This window comes from Chrysochloris asiatica, unplaced genomic scaffold (assembly GCF_000296735.1).
Source record: "Chrysochloris asiatica unplaced genomic scaffold, ChrAsi1.0 scaffold00148, whole genome shotgun sequence".
In the NCBI taxonomy this organism is placed as follows: domain Eukaryota; kingdom Metazoa; phylum Chordata; class Mammalia; order Afrosoricida; family Chrysochloridae; genus Chrysochloris; species Chrysochloris asiatica.
The window spans coordinates 8,261,402-8,284,539 of NW_006408666.1; the positions used below are offsets into that span (position 1 = coordinate 8,261,402).

The 23,138-nt window shown below is 47.1% G+C and overlaps 1 protein-coding gene across 1 annotated transcript in view; it reads right to left on the minus strand.

Moving 5' to 3' along the window:
- Positions 1-712: 712 nt before the first annotated feature.
- The window catches only part of IGF1R (insulin-like growth factor 1 receptor), a 382,740-nt gene continuing 360,314 nt past the window's right edge, over positions 713-23,138 (minus strand). Inside the window, exons 16-21 of the mRNA XM_006870698.1 lie at positions 21,369-21,598; positions 21,027-21,137; positions 16,022-16,181; positions 12,461-12,590; positions 8,087-8,221; positions 713-1,094 (exon numbers count right to left, since the gene is read on the minus strand). Of these exons, the coding sequence (XP_006870760.1) occupies positions 713-1,094; positions 8,087-8,221; positions 12,461-12,590; positions 16,022-16,181; positions 21,027-21,137; positions 21,369-21,598 (1,148 nt within the window). The remainder of the gene's footprint in view (positions 1,095-8,086; positions 8,222-12,460; positions 12,591-16,021; positions 16,182-21,026; positions 21,138-21,368; positions 21,599-23,138) is intronic.

A 23,138-nucleotide genomic window follows, 5' to 3' on the forward strand; every position in this document is an offset into this window, starting at 1 on the left:
AGCGCCTCCCTGGTCCTTAAGCAAGAGTACCCAGCCCTCCCCATGCGCCTGGAAAGAATCAGTGCAAGGTTGAGAGGGTGAAAGCTCTTCGTTTTGGCAAAAATTGGCAGCGTTTAAATGGTAACAAACTTGGATGAATGGTGGCCCTTTAAAAATTGTTTGTGCCCCTTAAAAGGTCAAAGACATAGTAAAAAAATTTCAGTCGCAACTGTTTTTTTTATAAAGACTCATAGTGTCAGGCAGCTGCTGTTAGGGTACTGAGGAGCCATGTGGACAGCTGCTTCCTCAGTCTGGTCAAACGGTGTCCCGGCTGGACTTGTGGCTAATGTGTTTGCTTTATGAAGCAGAGAAACAGCAATGCATCAGAGAGCGACAGCAGAAAGAGGGACAGGGAAGAGAGGGAAGAGAGGGAAGAGGACCGGTTCTCAAGGGCTCTGTTGTTGGTCCATGTGGTCATCATGGTTCTTAAAGGCCCATGTCAGTTGGAGGGTTTAGTTAGGGAAATCAGAAGCTGCTTGCATATTGAACAAAGGACTTTCCCCAAAGTGTTTACTGAGAGAAGCGGTCTCCCATGGGCAGCAATGGCAGTTCTGAAGATCCACTGAGGTACAGGAGGCTTTTGAATTTATCGGTAAAACTTTCTTTTCCTCCCCCCACCCACCACTGAGTGTGCACACACATTTCGGTTTGCACGGGTTTCGCGATTCAAGGATCAGCAGGTCGAAGACTGGGGCAGAGGTAAGGCCCTCTCATTCTTGCGACCGCCATTCATGTGTGCATACGGCTGCCTCTCATCGAAACTGGCTCGGAGAACCAACACGCCAGGACCTGGGCCATTCTCAGCCAGGTGGCCTGAGTGCCTGTCGGGCAGTGGCAGGGAGGACGAAGAGGCAGACGGGTCTAGGGGGACACTCTCCATATTCTCCGGCTCCAGGTCCAGCTCCTCTGCTTCGGGGGGCTTGTTCTCCTCGCTGTAGTAGAAGGAGACCTCTCGAAAGCCGGCTTCCATCTCATCGCGGATGCTACTGATGATCTCCAGGAAGGAAGGCCTCATTTTGGGGTTGTACTGCCAGCATATACGCATCAGCTCAAACCTAAGTGAAGACAGAGATGGGCCCAGACTGGGAGGAAGCCACTGGCTGGGTCTTCCCCACCACACACACGTCTGCACAATGAAACACTCACAAGCATCTGCTAGCTCTCTGTAAGTCTTTACGCTTTCGACCTTAACGGCCTACCTAGCCTTCAGTCCCTCCTGTCTCATATTCACTGTTCCATGCCTCTCAACCAGTACCTATGACCCACAGTGGCAAAAACCCAATCTAGGTCCGTACAGCGGCCATCACCGCGTGCCCTGTGATTTTGGTGGTGATGCTAGGAAGTAAAACAAAAGGCACTGGCTCTTTACTTGAAGCATTTCTTGCAACCACTGGTTCAAACATGATTTCAAGACCTCAAATGCAGACCCCCTCAGGATTGTCACTAAGAAGGGAACTGAGGGGTCCCAGCTTTCCTGAGTGATTTCTCTTCACTTTACCATTACTAGTCCCGAGCTTCCTCCCGCTGACTCTGAGGGAGTAGATCCCATGAAATGGCATAGTTGCAAAACAGAAGCTTTTACACTCCAAGTTGTGGTCTCAGCCTAGCACTTGGGGACTGAGGGTGCTTGCTGGGGCCTGAAATGCAGTCCCTGTGACCAGAATAGTGCCCAGTGCAGACCTGAAACCAAGAGGGCGCACCTGGGAAGGGTCCCCTCCAGCAGTAGGGGACAGGCAGAGAGTAGTGTCTGCAGAAAACTTTATTCTCTTTTGTTTATAAAATTCTGGCTGAAAGAGATGTTTTTCAATAAAAAGAGTGAATATGGAGCTGACTACATTCAGGAAGCTCAAAGAACCCCAAACTGGCACGGGGCCTCCTATCAGACTGACCACTTGACCAACAGGCCACCTCCTTACATACGGTGGCAGGGAAAGTTCTAGTAGGAGAAAGAGGATGTACCACGCCCACTGAGCATGCACACCAGCCTGGAAAGTGAACGTATGCGCAGACCTGGCCAGAAGACCTCTGAAGGCAAAGCTGCTGTGGAGCGGTCAGGCAGAGGACCACATGACCTTAAGGAAGGGCAGGGATGGTCCAGAAGGCCACCCATACAGATTCAATGTTCTGGAGCGGGGACCAGGAGCTGGGCTGTAGATGGGGCTGCTTCCAAGCTCCCACAGAGAATTGAGCAGTAGAGACAGAAACAATACGGGCTGCAAACCTAAAATATTTACCGGGTCGTCCTTTACAGAAGAAGTTTGCTGACCCCTACTGTAGAGGAAGGGAACCCATGTGGTGCAGCGGGTTAAGTGCTGGGCTGCTAAACTACAGATCGGTAGTCTGAACCCACCAGCTGCTCTGTAGGGTGAAACAGTCTATTTCCATATTGATTCACAGCCCCTCAAACCCTATGAGGCAGTTCTACTTTGTCTACAGGACTACGAGTCAGAGCTACTCAATGGTAGTGGATTTGGGGCTAGAGGAAAAAGAAGCCAAAACACGAAGGCGGGCAGTTTTCCCTCCTAGTGAGGCCATGCTCCGAGGCCGGCACAGCAAAGCCAGGGCTCTAGTGTCTGCAGGCACTGGAAGATTTAGTGAGTGGGAGCTGCTTGAAGCCTCCCAAGTCCGTGAAGCAGGTTCTACTATTTCGCCCATTTTAAAGGCTAGGAAACAGAAGCGCTAAGAGACCCAATACTTTGTCTAAACTACAAAGCTAGTGAGGCGAGAAGTTGAGATGGAGTGAAACTGCATGGTTCACTTTGATTACCATCTTCCTCAGATAAATGGATTTTCTCTCAACCCAGAATGACCACGGTCCCACCAGGAAACCCTCCTCTCTGGGCTGTCTCCTTGTGGTCAGACTGTAAACAAGCCTACCTGCTCATACCCCTTCCCTCATCATTTCCTAAGAAAGTATTAAATGGGCCATGTTGTTGTTGTTGTCAGGTGCCATCGAGTCGGAACCGACTCATAGCAACCCCATGCACAGCAAACGAAACAATGTCCGATCCTGGGCCAACCTCACTACCGCTGCCACACTTGAGTCCATCAATGCTGCCACTTGGCCAATCCATCTCATCGGGGGTCTTCCTCTTTTTCTCCAACCCTCCATCTTATCCAGCATGATATCCTTCTCCAGCGACTGTTCCCTCCTGACAATATGTCCAAAGTAGGAGAGACGAAGCTTAGCCATCCTGGCATCCAAGGAGCACTCTGGCTGCACTTCTTCCAACACAGATCTATTGGTTCTTTTGGCAGTCCATGGCACTTTCAGTATTCTCCTCCAACACCACAACTCAAAGGCATCAATTCTTCTATGGTCTTCCTTATTCACTGTCCAGCTTTCGCATCCATATGAGGTTATTGAAAATACCATGGCCTGGGTCAGGCGCACCTCAGTCCTCAAGCTGACATCTCTGCTCTTTATAAGGAAATCCCTCTCTATTGCTTTTCTGCAATCTCCTCCCATTCCACTGACTTATCCCTGCATAGCAGCCCAGCTAGGCCACGGGGTGCGACAGACAGGGAGTAGTGTGGGGCACAGAACATGCAGGCCACGTGATGCCTCTTGTAAAGCCTTCCAGTGCTGCCCATAAAAGCACGTTTTTAACTCTGTAGGATTCAAGACCTTGTTTACACTATCTATTGCAACAGGACCACTTTCCAGTTTAGTCTAGGAAGATTACTCAACTGATCAAACTCCTCTCTGAAAAAGCACAGCCATTATCATTAACTAGTTTCCTGACCTAGCGAGACGAACTCTCTGACTGACCTCTGTCTAGTGCAGGGGAAGTGACCCCAGGATGGTCAGGGGAGTAGAAAAGAGGGATGACTGTTAAGGCCCCTCCACCTTAAACACACATTGTTGGGGATGGTCCTTCCTGGACATGGACAAGTCCTGGGGATCAGCAAACCGAGTGCACACGGGCAGATCAGCATGCACGCGTTCCTGCCGCACAAAGTAATGACGGAACAGTGACTCCTAGTTCCACAATGGGCTCCTCTCCCCGTAGCCCAGGTCACTCTGTCTCTGGACATGGCTTATGCAGGACCTATGTGCGTGGGAAAGCTCATCACAGGGCCAACTGGGCAGGAAGTGGCCATTCAAGCCTGGCCGGACCCCACTCAAGCACTCAATTCATACAAAACCAGCCAGGATTGTCAGCAATGTGAGGGCTTTAATCAGCAACAGGAAGAGAAAAAATGTTTCGGAAACTGCATAAACAATCAGATTCTACTTAATTTGCTTCAAACTCATCTCTGAGTTTTGACTCGTTGGGCTAAAAAATGAACATTCTTTTCTGAATCCTGCACGCTGAAAAATGTGCTGGCAGGAGCCTTGCCAAGTGGAGTTGTGGAATTTTACCAGCAGAGCAAGTGGCCGTCTCATCCTCTGCTCTGGTCCTCCCGCTACATGTTTGAGCAGTGCCTTTACTTCACCAGACTTTGTTGACAACTGGGTAGGAACAACATTCCTCATCTTCGGGACTTAAGCCATCAGCACATGCCCAGGTGGGCTCAATAGCATTTGTGGCAAAGTACTGAGTTATGAGTGTGAGAGGGGCCCAGGGTGGACCACCAGCACAATGCAGTCCAATTCTAATTCTATGGAGCCCTGGCACTTTGGAGTCTTCATCTAAGCCCAAGTATTCTGTGGTATGGAGGTGGTGGAGATTTGGCTCCTCCTGAGGAGTTCATCTGCAGGCGTCATACATCGGCTGACAGGTCTTCTGGAATCCCACAACAGCCTCTGTACCCCATGTTCCCCGGGGTCCCTGTTTAGGGATCCGGAACTGCACTGTTGAAGTCGTTTCTTCCAACCTCCCATGGTGCTGGTGAGTTTCTTCCTCTCGGAGATCAACACGGCGTATTCTTTCATTTCTTGAAACAAAGGAACCTCTTTTTCCCAGAGTGCATTTTCCTTACCTAAGTTCACTGATGCATAGCTGTAAGATCAGCACAGCTGTAGAATAAGCACTTAACTGCTAATCCCAAGGTGGATTCAAGCCACCAGCTGCTCCATGGAAACCCTACGAAGGGCCACTATGAGTCAGATCCGACTCGAAGGCACTTAGCAACAAGGAGAAACAGCTCACAGATACACTCAGGACCATTAGACACTCCCCATGAAGCCACCTGCCTCCCGTCCCTTTGGGCTTTTTTCTAACCCGATCCAAACACACCACCACGGAGTTTATTCCATCTCCCAGATAGAGGAAGCCGCCCCAAGGGTTCGGAGGCTGCTGTCCGTCCAGAATCAGATTGCCACCACTTCCTCCCAGTGAGTCACTGATGTGCTCGAACCACCAACCTTTTGGTTAGCAGCCAAGTACTTAAGCACTGCACCACCGGTGTTCAGGGCATCCTTTTCTTATTGTTGTTGTTAAGTGCCGTCGAGTCAGTTCCGACCCATAGCGACTCTGTACAGGGTTTCCGAGGGTGTAAATCTTTACGGGAGTAGAAAGCCTCATCTTTCTCCTGCGGAGCAGCTGGTAGTTTCAAACTGCTGACCTTAAGGTTCGCAGCCCGATTCGTAACCACTACGCTACCAGAGCTCCTTTTCCTTTACTTATAAGGGAAAGCAATTTGCTAGGGGGCTCTGGATGGCAAAGCAGAAATACCTCCTGAATTAAACATGTAATATCCAAGAATAACCTTTCCACATGAATGTCATGCCGTTCTGTCGGAAAGAGGAAGTGCCCTGCTTTCCCAGGGCAGGTGGGTATTCAATGAATACCCAATACCAGTCACATGTGGGCGGGGTCAACTTCACAAGCCTCACCAGTGCCTCAGAGATGCTGTCTGTGAGAAAGAATGGCTATCATGCTGACAGGAAGCACACAGACAGCCCTGCCCTACACCACTCCCCTGCAGCCCACAGCCTGGAGCAAAGGCCCAAATGCCACCGACCCGCATCTATTCTGGCATCACAAACCTTTGTGCACATCCAGTGGGCAACAGACTTCATGTTACATTACTTATATTTTCACTTTAAAGAAGAGTTTAAACAGGCTTATGAACATACAGTGGTTGCAAAGTTCAAAGTAGTGAGCAGACAGCCGTGTGAGGGAAACGGGGTGTGGACGTGAGCGCCAGTTCTCAAGACCCCCAGTGGTTTCACCTCCTGCTATTCACACATGGAACAGGCCTGACCTAGGTGACCCACAAGACGAGGCAGCAGCCACGGTTAGTTCCTAAATGATGCTGCAGTTTCGGCTCTATTCTCGGGCCACTAACTTGAGGACATGGGTTCTTTTCACATCTCGGTTTTACTCTTCAGACTTGCCTTTGGAAGGTCTGTGAGCTAAGAATGCTTTTTACATCTGTAAAAAGTTGTGGGGATGGTTGGAATCACAATAAGAATATTTCATGAGCTAAAATTAAAACTTTGGTATATTGGAGGCCAGCCATGCTTGTTACGCAGTATCTCCGGCTGTTTTTACGTTACAGGAGCAGAGCTATGTAGCTGCAGCAGAGACAGTGTGACATGCAGATCAGCTACTGTTTACTATTAGGTCTCTGACAGAAAGTGTGCCCTACCCTGCTCTGGGGAAAGATACCTGCCATATCACAAGGACATTTCGTCGGAGTTCAGGGGAGGTTCATAGAGGACCCAAGGCCTCTGAGGTCACAGCCATGTGTGTGTACCAGCCTACGAATGGGCCCCACTAAGCCTTCCAATGGCTGTGTCCTCAAAAGACTGAACCTCAGAGAAACCTGGAGCCAGAACCTCCTGGGTTCCTGACCCACAAGCACTCAGCAAAATAACCAATGTTTATTGCTGTTTTGAGGGGTCAAGTTTTGGGGCAATTACTCTTTAATAAGTAGCTAATGGGCTCCTGGTGTGGCGCTGTCGGATCAGCACCAGACTGCAAGCCACAAGGTCAGGAACTGTTAGGACTAATTGCGACTGTCACAACTGTAAAAGTAGAAATTTTGTAACATAAAACAGGGAAGTGGTTAACGTTTACAGTCTGGGGACCGAGGACCCTAGGACCATCAAGGGAGAAGAGCACGAGCAGAATGTGGGACCCTATCCAGAGAAGCAGCGACACCAGAGATGGAGGCAGAGATGAGGACATGGAGAGAGGGAGCAACTGAGGACTCCAGACTCATGGAAAAAGAAAGGCTGTGTGCTGGCGGCCAGGAGGCAGGTTTACAGAATGTACCCTTTGCGATATATTCTTGAGTGTTCTTGTGTACATCCAAAAAACCCCAAAAGAAAACAGAGGGAATAGAAGCAAATACTGTTGAATTATGATGCATGGAGGGGATTATAATCATTGCAATGAAATGTTGAGTGTAAAACCAATGTTCTCCCATGTAAACTATCACTCATTTCACACTAAAAACACTAGCTGCAACCATCTCTGCTGTGCACATGAGAACCCTAACACAGAGCGCCACCACACCTCTCCTCTGACACAGAAAGCCAAGCACAGTCGTGACAGCAGAGAAGGGCCTCCAGATGGGAGAGGTTCACCCACGAGGCCTCATGCACACTCTCACTCTGACAAATTTCAGGGTTTCCTTCAAAACCTAGTGGTCTGAAGTAACAGATTCCCAGAGTCTGAGGCTGTGTGTGCTAGGGAAACATATCTGCAGGGAGGTCAGCTACATCATGTTGCAGGTCTACACTCATCTGGACTTTGGTACATTTCACAGAAAGGAACCCTGGTGGATACCACAGAGGTGACAGTCTGCTGGCTTTGTCATGCAGAGAGCTCTGAGGTTTATCCTGCTCAGACCATGAAGGATTCCAGACCATAAAGCCGTATGTGCATCAACTGTGGTCGTTCCTTCAGACCTGCTGAAGGCTAGAAAGTTTCCTGAGATCGACTTAAGTGCAGCATCTGGCCTGAGAAAACACAGTGCAAACTGCAAATCGAACTGAAAGACTGAGTAGGGACTATGGTACTTGTTTCCTGCCTCAAGATAAACCCTCTTTTAAACTGCTTCCAACCAACCCAGTCCCTGCAATTGAATTTCCTCCCAGTTCCGAGAGAAAGAGGAGCCGAGGGAGCTGAGGGACCCAGGAGATACGTACAGCATATCTGGGCAGTTGTCCGGCTTGTCCAGAAGGCCACCTTCCATGACAAAGCGAAGGACTTGCTCGTTGGACAGACCCTGGTATGGTTGCTCAGCCAGTGTGGCGATCTCCCAGAGGACCACCCCGAAGGACCTACACAGAGAGAAGAGAGTGAGCAAATGGGGAGGGATGGAGAGGCTGCAGTCTGCCCCCACCCAGCCCTTTCTAACCTGAGACCACTCACCAGGTGCTGAGCTAAATGTGCAATACGTGCTGTTTCCTGTAAATACAGCTTTCCTTGCACAGCTGGGAAAATGATGCTCAGTTCCTACTCCTTGGTTTGTTGCCAGGGTACACTGAGTTCAGGGCTCCCGACATTTAACCAGGAGGGCACGACCTCCTAAACTTGTTTTATCTGAAGAGTAACACAATGCAGACCCCCAGGAGGCCTGGTGGGACACTCTAGGCTATAGATATCTATGTACTTATAGGTACATGTTGTTGTTGCTAAGTGCTATTGAGTCGGTTCTGACTCACAGAAACCCTGTTGTTGTTGTTGTTAAGTGCCGTCGAGTCGGTTCCGACCCATAGCGACCCTGTACAGGGTTTCCGAGGGTGTAAATCCTTACGGGAGTAGAAAGCCTCATCTTTCTCCCGCGGAGCAGCTGGTAGTTTCGAACCGCTGACCTTAAGGTTCGCAGCCCGATTCGTAACCACTACGCTACCAGAGCTCCTTCACAGCAACCCTGTAGAGGGTTCCAAATGAGTGGCTGGTGGGTTTGAACTTCCGACCTTGTGGTGAACAGTCCAGTGCTGATCCTACAGTGCCACACCAGGAGTCCCCAGGTTACAAACTCAACAAGCCTCAAGCTGATCTTTGCAGCCCTGTTTTTCATCCTGCTTCCACTGTAGTGAATGCAGCATTCTACAAGAGCGGTAGCTTTAGGGGGTCCACACCTCTTCTCTTTCCCCTGGTCCCCATGGAGACCCATCAGGATAGAACCCTACCTCTAATTTCCTGAGTCCTCCCTTAGGTCTGGTGACTCAGGTGGGCCTCCTCAACTGGTCTACAGAATTTCTATGTTTTGGCTCCAATATATCTTAGTCAACATATTTTTACACTTAGTAACTAGTGAACTTCTCCAAACACATTGGTCACTGTTTTTAACCCTTAAAAGCCTTTTACAAGCTACAGAATTAACCCCACATAGTCAGCACAGTCCCCAAGGGCCTGTCTTCTACCAAGTTCCAAGGAGGTCTCAGGTGCCTCTCAGGCAGCAAGCATGTCACACGCTGTCTCTCCCAGCTTGCCGGACACCAGGAGTCCCTGCCCTACTTTTCCATATGACATCATCACGTTTGTGAAGCTTCCAGAATGCCACCATTTCAGGGTCACTCCCTCTCCACAGGACTGCACCCCCACTTACAGAAGCCCTGTCTCCAGCCATTCCTGTGTCTTGTGCATGTTGAGCTCTGAGCCTGGTCTACACTAGCGTCTCAACACTCCATGCATGAAACAGACAGGAGGCAATAGGCCGGTCTCCCCTCCAAAGCTCTCCCCATGCAACTCTTGCCTGTGGTCAGTATCGCCTGTCAGTACGGTCTACTTAAGTCTGGACCTTGTGGTCACCCACAGGAGCTCAAGATGTCTGGGGGTCCAGTCGTCTTTGTGCCCCAAGCCACGGAGGCAAGCATCTACACCTAAGACCAAGGTGCCTCTCTGCCACCACCAGTTGCCACAAGGAACCATTTAGAACTGGAAGGGAATGCAGGTCCCTAAACAAACAGGACTTTACAGATGGAGTAACCAACCCCAGAGAAGTCAGCTAGGCATCGAAAAATAGGTAACACTCCCATGGTCTTTAAAGCATGGACATTTTATTAGTACCTTCAGATGAAATTTCATGAACAGATGTACTATTGAAACATTAGCTAATGTCTCCCTGTGAGGGCTCTTTAAATCAAGAACACTCGGTTGTTTTGGTTTGAATCTTCTTAATGGCTTGAGTCAGTCCCTATATTTCCTGGGTTTGCCGATAGCCAGAGCTTTCTGCTTCCACCACGATTACACCCTACTGGGTCCCTATGGGTCAGTACCAGCTGGACAGCACCCAGGAAGAGCAGCACAGCCGCTTCCTTCCGGGCCTGGATGGGTCATTTTAGGAGGAGGTGGTGCTGTAAGGAGCAGTGACAGCAGCAAACACACACAGACCCACACACACAGGTCTGGGGAGCCATTCAAGTGGCCGCGGGACATTCGGGAGATGTTGCAGCGCAGAGAACAGAGGCCATGTCCTTGGGTGACCTGACAGTCTGTCTCACCCAAAACAGCGCAGTGTGCAGTTCTGCCTCAGAGACAAGGGATGAGCTTCAGCTAATCTCAGGAAGACTTGCTAAAGATACGGTGTCTTGAGGGTTTGGACGGCTATGTGAGGGAGTGAAATGCGGCTCCTTAACTATAGCTGCAGGGACGGGGCCTGGCCTCAGAGAGACTTTCTAATCCCAAAACAGGCTTCTTCTACCAGGTCCAACAAAATGATCGGTATGATTTATTGCTAGGCTTTAACTACTTAGGAATAATTGTTTTAGAAATAATTGCTATTTTATGTAACAATTTTTATTCTTTCAAGAGGACAGCTTTGCTATAGTGCTGAGATGGTAGAAACTGTCTGTGTGCTGCAGATCCTGCCCTTCTACACCTAAATTAGCCTCAAAAGTTAGGAACAATGAACAACTCGGTCAGTGCCTCAATGACAGAATGGGCCCCAGTCACCTTGTTGACGCGTTTCTTCTTATTGGCTCCTTACTGTGACATAGTGCTAAACACCTGTATGTCCCCCTGTTGCTGTTTGTAGCAACTTGGTAGAATGAGCCTGTGAGATATTTACAGTTCTAGTTTGATCTTCCTACCCTACCTCTGTGTTCCTGGCTCTTACCGATTTTTACTTCATTGTGCCATAACGTGACTTCAAACCTTTTGGAGGGACAAAGCCTAGAATAAACAGCTGTGGGCACACATCCATCCTGGCCACTTTTCCTTGTTCTCTGTCACTGAAAACGGCAGGCGCAGTGTTTCTGGACTTGACAGTGAGAAGAGAACCAACTTGGGCAGGCTGACTGCAAAACAGATCTACTAGAGAGGGACAAGCAGCCACGTTTTGCCCAGTCATATTTAAACTCTACTTGCAATTTGCACCTGTATTCAAAATAAGACCCAAGGCCTTGAACTGTGAAAAGTTCATGAGGTTAAAGAAATGATGTCAGTCACTATTTAAATAGTTACTCTATGTGGTCATCCAGACAGTTGGAGTAAACAACTACCATCTCTGGAAGACATCAGCAATGGGATCAAGAGGAAAGGCAAGAAGCTAGCTGACATCCTAGAAGGTAGATGTGCCAGACCCTTTGTCTGCCAAGAACCTGACTTCCTCCCCATAAAGTTGCAGAGAAATGGCAACAAACAAACTATTTAGAATCTTCTGCTTCCTCAGCAAATGAACTTCTACCCCAAGGCCTTTTGATTATTAATAGAGAGATTTTGCTCCCCCTACCACCCTAGGCCAGAGTCCTGGTGTGGCGCTGTGGGTTAATTCACCAGACTGCAAAGTCGTTTAAACTGCAAGGTCAGTGGTTCAAGCTCATCACGCACTCCTCGGAAACCCTACACAGGGTCGCTATGGGTTGGAACCGACTCAACGGCACTTAATAACAACAACCACCAACCTAGGCCAACAACTGTGATGTCCACTGACAGAGGACAAACAACAGGTGGACCCAATAGTCAGGACGCCTAAGCTTTAGGTCTAAAGAAAGGACTGTCTGTAATCTAAAGGTTAAAACATGGACGGCAGCTAAGTTCACACACCTGGAGTCTCTTTCATGATGGAGAGGCAAAGGGAGAGCAGGTGAGCGGAGAGGAATGTGGGGTTCTGGGAATGTGACTTGGTGTTCTCGTTCAATGGTTTCCAGCTACTTAGTAAGCAGAGGAGGCCTGCTGCGGGGCTGCAGGTTAATGCGCTGGACTGCAAAGTTGGTCAGTGGTTCAAGCTCACCAGCCGCTCCTCAGAAACCCTACACAAGGTGGTTACTATGAGTCGGAACCGACTCCATGATTCTTAACAATAACAAGGAATTAGAGGGATCAAAATTTCTCCCAGTCATTGTTGTTGTTAAGTGCCACGCCACAGAGGGCTCAGAAGAGGCCCCCGAATGTACTATGTCCTTAGCTAGCCACTGGCTACAGGGGTATACTTCAAGGACGAAGGAGGGTGACCCGCATACACTTAGTGACCACGGGAAATGGGAAAGAAGAGAGACACAGAGACTGAACCACTGGGATTTGTGGCCGCTAGAGGGTGATGGGCTTGTGCAGCAGGGAACCTCTAGCATTACCAGACGTCGGAATGAGTGGTGAAGACGCCATCCTTCAGCGACTCGGGAGACATCCAGCGCACAGGCAGTAGACCCTTCCCTCCTTTCCGGTAATAGTCCGTCTCATAGATGTCTCTCGTCATACCGAAGTCTGTAAGGGGGACAGAAGGCATCAGAGTTACTCTGCTTAACAGTTCCTGGGGAGACACAGAGATGCAACGTCACCATACCACGGCAGAAGGTCACTCACCTGACATTCCAGGGCAAGAACTACATACCTTCAGGAAGCTGAGTGTTAGTGTTTGCAATGTTTAAGGTGGTAATACCTACATGGCATGCAAGCACCAAGTAATCACTGCTTAATCTGCATACATTTCTAACCTGACTCTTTGAATGAGTTGGTTACTTGATACATTTCAATTGATCCTGTGCATTTAAAGTGCAATTCCTGGCACTGATCAGGAAAACACAAGGGTAAGTAACCAGGTATTGCTAGTACGGTTTCAGTTCATAGATGCTCAGTTTAGTCCAAACAAAACTATTTAAACAGCTTTTTAGATAAGTTCTATCACTAATACACTCAGTGACACACTTAGTCTTGTTGTTTGTTGTTGTTAAATGCCACGAAGTCGGTTCCAACCCATAGCGATCCTGTATAGTGTTTCCAAGGAGCAGCTGGTGAGCTTGAACCACCGACCTGGCAGTTCAAACGGCTTTGCAGTCTGGCACATTAACCCACAGCACCACACCAGGACTCCTAAGTCTTGATAAGGGTGCCCTTTAAACAAAAGGTCCAATCAAAACACGCTTCCAAAAGGGTCTGATGGGCAGTTAAATTCAAGGCAGAAAGGGGAGTTCAGAACGTTATGGCATTTGTGTTTTGGGGACTCCATGCTGTTGTTGTTGTTAAGTGCCATTGAGTCGGTTCTGACCTATTCAGGAGGGTTTCTGAGGAGCAGCTGGTGAACTTGAACCACCGGCCTTGTAGTTCAAATGGCTTTACAGTCTGGCGCATTAACAGACAGCACCACACCAGGACTCCGTAGATTTTCTCAAAGGACACAGGATGATCACAGGGGTTTACTAGGAAGAAGTTTCAAGAAAATGGAAAACTCATTGGTGAGAGAAAGACTAGTGATTAATTCTTGGTTTAAAACTCTGGTAACATTCACAGGAGAGTGTTGGCTCATTCACTTGGGAGTGCTACTTCATCGTCAGAGCAAAGAAAGTCATTCCAATGCTTAACAAGGGGGAAATATTGCGAGCAACTATCCCTCACAGAAATAAGTCTACGAGATGCTGTTTACCTGGCCTCCAAAGCTATTACTCAAGTAGGTTTTCAACATAGTATTTCCAGACCTTTCTGAAAATGTCTTCCATTTTTGATGTGTCTAAGTATTGGAGGCCTGGTGTGGCACTGCGGGTTAATGTGCTGAACTGCAAAGCCGTTTGAACTACAAGGTTGCTCTTCAAGCTCACCAGCTGCTCCTCGGAAGCCCTATGCAGGCTCACTATGGGTCGGAACCCAATCGGCAGCACTTAACAAGAAGATGTTTGGTATAAAAGATGGCCGGCTTGTCTTACAATCCCAAATTATTGCTTCTTTGCCAGATTTTGATTGTCTACTCAATTGTACAACTGTTTCTTACATGGTCTCTCTAATGGGAGAGAGGACTGCTCCCCTTTTAAAACATTTATTCTTGTCTCTTAACTATCTCACAAAGAGGTGAGGTGACAAAAGCAAGCATTAAGTAACAAGGGTCCATGGATATTAACCAATCTAACTTACTTGTACTATGGAAAGGGCAATAAAACTGCCTTCAGGAAAACGACTTGTCTTATTTGTCAAGGATTCTGGTAGTATAGTGATTACAAGTCGGGCTGCTAACCTCAAGGCCAGCAGTTTGAAACTGCCAGCTGTTCCATGGAAGAAAAATGAGGGCTTCTACTCCCGTAAAGATTCACAGCCTCGGAACCCCTGTGCAGGGTCGCTATGAGTCGGAAGGAAGCGACTCGGCACACACCTCCACCATGTGTAATTCCTGAACACTGGGAGAACAGTGGTGAACTTCACTGAAGACGTTTTAGCTTAGAATTCACCCAGTGACACGTAAACAAGAGGATTTGACTTGCACAAAGACGGAAAGAGAGATCCTGGAGAAAACCAGTCTCATCCAAACACCATGAAAAATCGAAAAGTCTAGAAGTAAACTCACAACTACAACGACAGTGTCACTCTACACCTGTGCCACATAGAGAGCAAACACAGTTGTTGCTGAGTGGGTGTCACATGACAAGCGGTCCAGTCCTCAGTCTCCATCTCCAGTCTCTTTCTGGCCCAGGCTTTACAGTGTGAGTCCTTTCTAGTCCACTTGCCCTGGGAAGTCCAGGAGTTCAAGTCTAGGCCCACCTGACCCCTAAGCTTCAGCTTTTTCCTCTGTGCAGGGCAAGGTGAAACAATCAGGATACCCCAGGAGAAGTGAGAGGGGTGGGGAAAGTGGCAGGTGGCAGAGAGCGGGACTTCCCTGGAGACACTGGGGCAGGCCGGCCTCTCCTGTCCCCTTGCACTGCCCTGGGATTCTTCCATTTGTCAAGGTGGCTTCAAGGGGCACATAGAGTGACAACTCTGAGGGTCACCTGTGGGTCCTGAATGAGTAACTGCTGACCATTTAGTGATGGCCTCTTCTCAATACTTGGAGCTTCTACAAATCTAAGGTAAGGGCATTCACCTCTGCCTATGAAGTCATGCTTGAAAGGATACTCATGGTTCACTACAGTGATCAAACAATCAGTTCAAAATTATGACTAAAGGAAAAACAATATTGCTAAAGGAAAGTGAACAATTCCAGAACAAACAGCTCAAGAGCTAGATACAGCAGTTCATTTTAAATGGGTTTCTTAGCATGCAGTGTTTTCCCAGAAGTTTCTCAGAATGAAAATGTGGTCTTCGTCAGAACCACTAAGCATACTGAGATGATGAGGATCCTCGTAAAAGCTGGTGATTCCCATCTGGCCCTGATGCTGCCAATGTTTTTATTAGGCAAACAAAAAGAACAGAGTACCGACCTAAAGGCAGAATCAAATGCAATCACACACCCCTTTATTTTTGAGGACTTTGAGTTTGACCAGCCATGGGTGTTCAACCCAGTGACCCTGACCCTGTCACTATCTGCACTGTGCAAGGATTTCATACTAGGGTCCTTGACTTCTTAGAAAAGTCATGGGCTCCTGGGTACGGACAATGCTTCCCGTAAGCTAGGAACCTTGGTGGAAGGCTGGCAGTTTAGGTGGCATCTTTTATTTCCAAATCACCTAAGGGCATTGTTTTGATTACTTCTGTATATAACGAATGTTCACAACTGTTCTACCAAGAGGTGTCTCAGAGGAGCCTGGAGTAGAACCCTCAGAGCCCACAGCCCAAACTCATCCTTGTCCACAACTTGGAATGCTTCAATGTGCGGTCAGGAGAGAGTCACATGATTTCCGAGACAAAGTCTCTGCACTCAAGGAATTCATCAAAACCCTATTCAGGGCCGGGGTAGCACCAACCCACATGCAGGGACCTGGAAAGCTAAGACACACCTCCGATTTTGACAGTGAAATCTTCAGCCACCATGCAGTTCCGGGCAGCCAAGTCCCTGTGCACGAACTTGTTGGCGTTGAGGTAAGCCATACCATCTGCGATCTCACCTGCCATCTGGATCATCTTGCTGAGGCTTGGAGGGGCCAGCACTGGGTTATTCTGTTGGAAATTAAAAAAAAAAAAAAAAAAATAGTTTTTACATGAGAATTTAAGGATTTTTCTATCTCAAGTTCTTTCAGGATCAATAAAACCATCTTTGCTCGGTCTGAACATCATCAGTTATTCAGCTCAGATACCAGAACTTGCTCAGAAAGAACATATTAGTATGAAGACCTCATTATCTGCTTAGTGGTGAAGTCATGTGCTTGTTCCTGACCACATCACACAGAGCGGCAGAGACAAACACCAATTGGCATTCCTTGGAACTGTGATTTTCGATTTTGGGTAGGGCAAAATGATTTAAATTGAAACAAGGAGTTTTTGATATTAAGGTCTCTTGGTTATTCTAAATTTTATTAGACTTTATGTTCTTTCCCCTCTAAGTCCACATAAACAGAGGGAGAAACACTTTATTGTTGTTGTTGTTAAGTGCTGTCGAGTCGGTTCTAATTCACAGTGACCCTGAACAGGGTTTCCCAGGAGCAGCTTGTAGGTTAGAACCACTGACCTTGTGATCAGCTCATCCTAAAGCACCATACCAAACTGTATGGAAATAATCAAACATGTTTCCTGTGTATTTTATTTGGACCTGTTTGTTTTATTTCCTATATGATGGTAAGTGAAAAAATGTTGCTATAAATTCATGCTGTTGTTGTTGTTGTTAAGTGTTGCCGAGTCAGTACCGACTCATAGTGATCATATGCACAGCAGAACGAAACACTGCCTGGTCCAACACCAATCTTACAATTCTTGCTATGCTTACACACAAATATAAAAAAATGGGAAACTTGTTCTTGACCTATCGTCTATCTAGGTCTATACACTTCTGAAAGCAGTGTCTTTGTCTTACTAACCAATCTTGGAAGAATTCTGCACTTTTGGCTTTACATCCCATCAAAACAGCAGTTGTGGGATCCCCTAACGAATCACTCTGGGTTCCCTTTAAATATTCTTTGAGTTTGGGGAACAAAAACCAGTCTGAAGGGGCAAGCTCAGAGCTCTAGGGTAGATGACGTTCGGTTTTCTAATGAAATTCTTGTAGGCCAACCTTGCTACCCTCAAAGAAGAGCTGGAACATTGTCATGACGGGGACTCTAGAGCCTTGAATTCCCTCGGCCTTGAATTTAACTGGTCCAGCCATCTCAACAGAAGTCACCGTCTTGACTGTTCTCTGGGTAATATTGGTAAATCCAGCACTCATCCTGGTTACTATTCAGTCCATAAAATTGTCTCCATTAGCTTCAGACTTGCTTCACAGATGATGGAAGACTGGATCTCTGAGCTGCTGATCTTTGTTCAACTCTCTGGCTGAGCCGTGTGAGATCCCAAGGTTAACAGCTCTGACATCACTGGCCAGTCTCTGGGCTTCCATCAGTATCTGGACTTCAGCAACAGTTTCTTCATTCATTGAGGTTGATAGCCTTCCCTCCCTTGACTCACTGCTGTCCTTCCTTGGTCCATCTAAAAACTGCACTCCAGTGAACTTGTCGCAAAGCTTCAGTGATTTGGGAAAATATCGCTTGAGTTTTTTTTAAATTTGATAATAACCTTGATCTCAAAATCATTATTTTCCAAGGCACAAAAGTATCTTTTCTTTTTTTTTTTTAAGGTACCATAATGAGTTAAAACAAGTGTATTCTGTTGAAGAGCCATGTTGAAGTTTTGTTTGGAATAAATCTGTGCATGTATGAAGTACAACGCTAGTAGTAAAACATTTTGACTTACTGTCATATGAGCACTGTAATAAATTATTTCATATTCTTTCTTTTCAGCTCTCTTCGAAAATATACAAATACAGAGAGGTTTTTTTTAAAAAAAAAATTTAAGCTTGCAATGGGCATTTCTTGGATTACTATTTCCTCGAGGTCCCTAACGAAAATAAGCACTTGACAGTTTTTAAGACCTCTGAGGAAGAAGATTACGGATAAGCAGTCCCTCTTGGCAGAAGTGATCAATCTACTTGTGAAGAATCATATCCAAATAATGAAAGAAATCGTTTATGACTTTGTATATACAGCACTGGCAGGACCCTCTGACACCCTGATGTACCCCCTTTCCTAACCCCAACCCTGTAAACCCCAGAAGAATGTTCAGGGCCATCGGGTGGGACTGCCTGCACTCTGACCTGGGCTCTTCTATGTGGGATCACATGGCACCACCACGTAATAGAGAGTGCCCAATGGCTCCTTCTATGTGGGGTCACATGGCACCCAATGGTGCCTTGTCTCGAGTCCATGCTCAGGGGTCATTGCCCAGGAAGGTGCTCGTTTTCACTGGCAGCTAGCTTCTGGAAGCAGCCTAACAACTATCCTCCTACTAGGCTGGGTCTTGGAACTTGGCATATCTTTTAGTCCGGAAGAGGATATCAGGACTCTGGTGATTTCAAATACTTATCAGTGAGTTGAATCCCTGGGCAGTGCAAGTGCTTACCATCCTCAGCTGTTTATCTGAAAGGCGGAGGTTCGAGTCTACTCAAAGATGACTTTGAAGGAAAATCTGAATCTGAAAACTGAGCCACGGAAAAGCCTGTGGAGCATAGTTGTGTTCTGACACACACAAGCTCCGTAGCAACTCTCTCCCGCTCCTTTTTAATTCTGGTTTAGTGTCTGGCATCACATCTGTGAAGTAGCTCAGACCACCACTTTGTTTGACCTCGGACCTTTCCCCACCCCCAGGACCTAACATTTCCTGTTAACCTTGTCAAGGTTTCTCAGTGTGCCGAATGCTCGGAGGTTTGCAGATGGAATCTTAGCATGTGCCCATTATCCTTGAACACCGGCAGTTTAACTATGAACTTGTCTTTCACTGCAGTTGTGAAGTGCCGTCAAGTCGGTTCTGACCCATAGTGACCCTGAATAGGGTTTACAAGGAGCAGCTGGTGAGCTTGAACTGCCGACCTTACATTTGCAGTCTGGCGTATTACCCCACAGCGCCACACCGGGGCTCCTGTCCTTCATAATGAATATAAAAAGCTGGAGCGAAGACGGGAGCTTTCCCGTAAGCAGTGAGAGGGCTGCTGTTTTCACGTTCTGCTGTGTTACTGCCATTCTTATAGACACGTTTCAGTATCCACTGAAGGAGGCCAGGGTCTCCTGAATCATCACAACACAGGGTGGCTCAACTACACCTGTTTTTGTACTTGGCATGAGGTAGACATAGTTACTTTCTGACTAATTTAAAAGTGAGCTTTTGATATGAATTCAGGGGCTGAGCCCCTTATTTTATGAATGAAGAAACGGAGGCCCAGAAACCTGGCCTGGCTGCCAAAGGACAAAGGCAGTTGGTGGCAGAGCCAGGGTGAAGGCTAAGTTGTCTGTATTTGTGTTCTGTACCTGAAGTCGGGGCAGGAGGGAGTGAGTGCTTCACACGTCTCTGAGGTCTCTCGGTTTGGCACCGATCAGATGCACACCACCGTGCCTAACACCTATCCATATAGCTTTTCTCTTCCACATTGGCTTGTGAATTACTATATGAGCCAGGAAAGGGCAGGAATTCGGGGGGAAGAGGGCATGGACCACTGAGAGCAGAGCAGAGAAGGGGAGATTATGAGACTTCCCCTCAGCGCCTTGTAGCCTGCATAGAACTACAAACATCATCTGCTCATGTTAAAAACCCACGTATGAACAGCTACTCACAAGTAGCATTAAGGATGTGCTATTTGGGAGGGGCTTAAATTGTACACTTAAAGAGAAAAACAGAGTTCCCTAAAAACAGAGAAATGAAACACACACTTAAGAGGGTAGAGAAAGAGGAGTTACAGCTTCTTGAGGAAGTAAGCAGACAATATGCTCATTCAAAAAGCAGCAAAATCAGTGTCAAAGTGAGTGTCACTTCAGTGCCACTGAGCCAACCAAATGAGAAGCGCGTTGTTGCTGGTACCGATGCTAAGCATTTATCTACCTGTTTGTTCTTTGAATTCAATACAAGCCATGCCTCCATCTATTAATAAGCTGACTTGTAGGGTTATACTACTGAAGTGGACTGATAAAATTTACACTGGGCACGCGTAGATCTAGATTTAGAACTCACACCTCAAGCTGCCCCTTTTACTGGACTAAGCAGAGAAGGTGAAAGTCAGGAGATTATCACTTACTTGAATGTGCAAACAAGACATGGACTTGGGATGGAGCTTGAAATGTGGATGCAGCCTTTGAAAGTCCAAGCTTCCTGGATGCCAGTGCGAGGAAATAGTTTGTGTGTTTGCGAGTGTGCACGGGGGAGGAAGGACCTGCTTGTGAATAAACAGCTGTTTTATGTGCAGAGCTGGACGGGGAATCATTCCAGAAATTTCCTAGCAACAGCCAAGAATTAAGGGCAAGGATGAAACCAAGCTAACATTTGATTTTAACAAACATTCATGGAAAGAATTCCTGCTATAACTATGGCCCTGAAGTGCATGTTGTGTGTGGGATGAACAGCTGAACAAAATGGAGCAGACGGGGAATGTACACAGAGAGCCACGACTAGAAAGAATAAGCGCCAGACACGAGTGAAGCGTGCTGCGAAGTCAGAGAGGACTCGGCTGTTCCTGACCCAGGGGTCCTGGGAGCTGAACACTGGACAAAGAAAGACTGGTGTGCCCAGCTTGGGATGGAGGGGCTGCAATATCAAAGGCGTGGCTTATGTCAAAGAGTGTTTGAGTGACAGTGAGCACTTCGTGTAGGAGATCAGGGACTCTCTCCAGTTGGGAAATCCCTCTGTCATGCAGTAATTAAGCACACAGCAAAAACCTTTAAGCTGAACAGTAACTTGATTTACAGTCATGACATTCTCCTGGAACAGAGTTCTAAATGAAACCAAACAGGAAAGCGAACACACGCAAAGTTGGTTAAAATAAAAACTGACCTCGATTTCTGGCCTCAGGGACCGGAGATAGCTTTTGAGATCTCCCCGTGTCATCAGCTCCATGATGACCAGTGTGGGCTGGCCCTGGGACACCACACCCAACAACCGCACCTAGGAGGAAGCAAAACGAAGGACTCAGAAGGTGAAGGCTACCCATGCCATCCTCTGCCCCAATGGCCATGAATTGCAACCCATGCAGACTCATCGAGTACACAGGCAATACTGAAGGGACACAAGAGAGACGGTGGTATGCCAAGCTGCAAGGGAGGTGCGGGGCACACTACAAGTTCTGGGCAGTGTCTTCCCTACGTCAGAGTTTAGATTTTCAGGGGCCTCCCTTACCACATGGTGACAATTGAACTCCTTCATCACCGAAGCCTCATTGAGAAACTCAATTCTTTCCCGCATGCTTGCAGCCTCGTTCACCGTTTTAATGGCCACTCTGGTTTCGGGCTCATCTTTAACTACTCCCTTGGCAACTCCTTCATAAACCATTCCGAAGGATCCCTGCCCAAGTTCTCGACTCATGGTGATCTTCTCTCGAGCTACCTCCCACTCATCCGGAACATACACTGCAGAGGAAAAGAGCTAGAATTGGAAACAGGTCTGGAGACCAGGCCGCAGACAGACAAGCTTTTGTGGGAATGCTGGGTCAGAGGGTTCAAGATGCCATTTCCTAAAACCCACAAAGGAAAATATCAGCAAACAGTCACATGGCTTGCTCTAAAATTTCAACTATACTGTTGAATAATAGCAATTCAAATATTCACGAATCCCTAGACACTATATAGGAGTCCTGGTGTGGTGCTGTGAATTAACGCACTAGACGGTTCAAACTCACCAGCTGCTCTTTGGAAACTCTATACAGGGTCTCTATTGGTCAGAACTGACTCAACGGCACTTAACAACAACAATAGCAAAAAACCAAAAACAAAACTCAAAGCCAATGTCACTGAGCTGATTCCGACTCATAGCAACCCCATACAGGGTTTCCAAGAGTAAATCTTTATGGGAGCAAACAGCTTCATCTTTCCCCCTCAAGTGGCTGGTGGGTTTGAACTGCCTACACTGCAGTTAGCAGCCCCATGCCTAACCCACAGCTCCACCAGGGCTCCTTGATAGCATAGAAGAACCAGGAAAAAAGAAAGAAATCTTGGACAGAGTAGAAGGCGACAGATCCTTTTTTTCCTCCCATCATTTAAAATACACAAAAGTAATTTTAAAAAAGCAAATTTCACATAGGGTGAAATCATCAAGCAGGAATGTAGAAGGTTTAGATTTTATGCATCTTCCTCAACAGCCTAAAACCCAAATCAGGAAAGCGGGAAATTTCTAGTTTAAACTGGGGAAATGGTCTGAAGTGTATGCATTCGTGTGTGTGTGTGTGTGTGTTTGTGTCTGTTGTGAACTCCTACTTTCTGAGGGAATCCACAACACGTGTTGGAATCTTCAAAACAGACTGCACTTTCAATATGGCAGCCAAATATGACTCCGGAGCACTTGAGATAGGACCGTTATATTGTGATGAGCACAGAGTAGATTTCAGGGACTTAGTATACACACATATGCACACACAGAATGTAAGGTAGTTCAGTAATTTAGATGCTGATTACGAGTTGTGACCAAATTTTGATATACTGAGGTGAATAAAAGGTATTTACTATTGAAATTTATTTCACCTGTTTACTATTATTTTCTTAAGCAGCTAAAAGAAATTTAGTTACATATGTGACTCATTATATTTCTACTGGAGTGCTCTAGTTTAGACATAGGGTTTCTCAGTCTTTCCAAAGACCCTGGGGCACGTAGGGAGGTCCAGAAGCCATTGAGCTGCTAACTCTGAAGGGAGTGGTCACAGAACACTGATGAGAAGAAGAGATTCCCCAGGACTTTGGTCAGGGCTCTGTGGAACCAGGGTCCTCCCAACTTTGGGGTGAGGGACAGAGGCGGGACCTGAAAATAGCCAAGCCTGAATATGACAGCCTCTCTCCAGTCTATGCTGCTGGTTAGAGGCAGTCTGGCTTGAGCAAACAAATACGTGAAGGGTTCTAGGTAGGCATGCAGGACGGACAAGGAGACAGGGAAAAAGAACAAAGAAAACCAAACACAGGA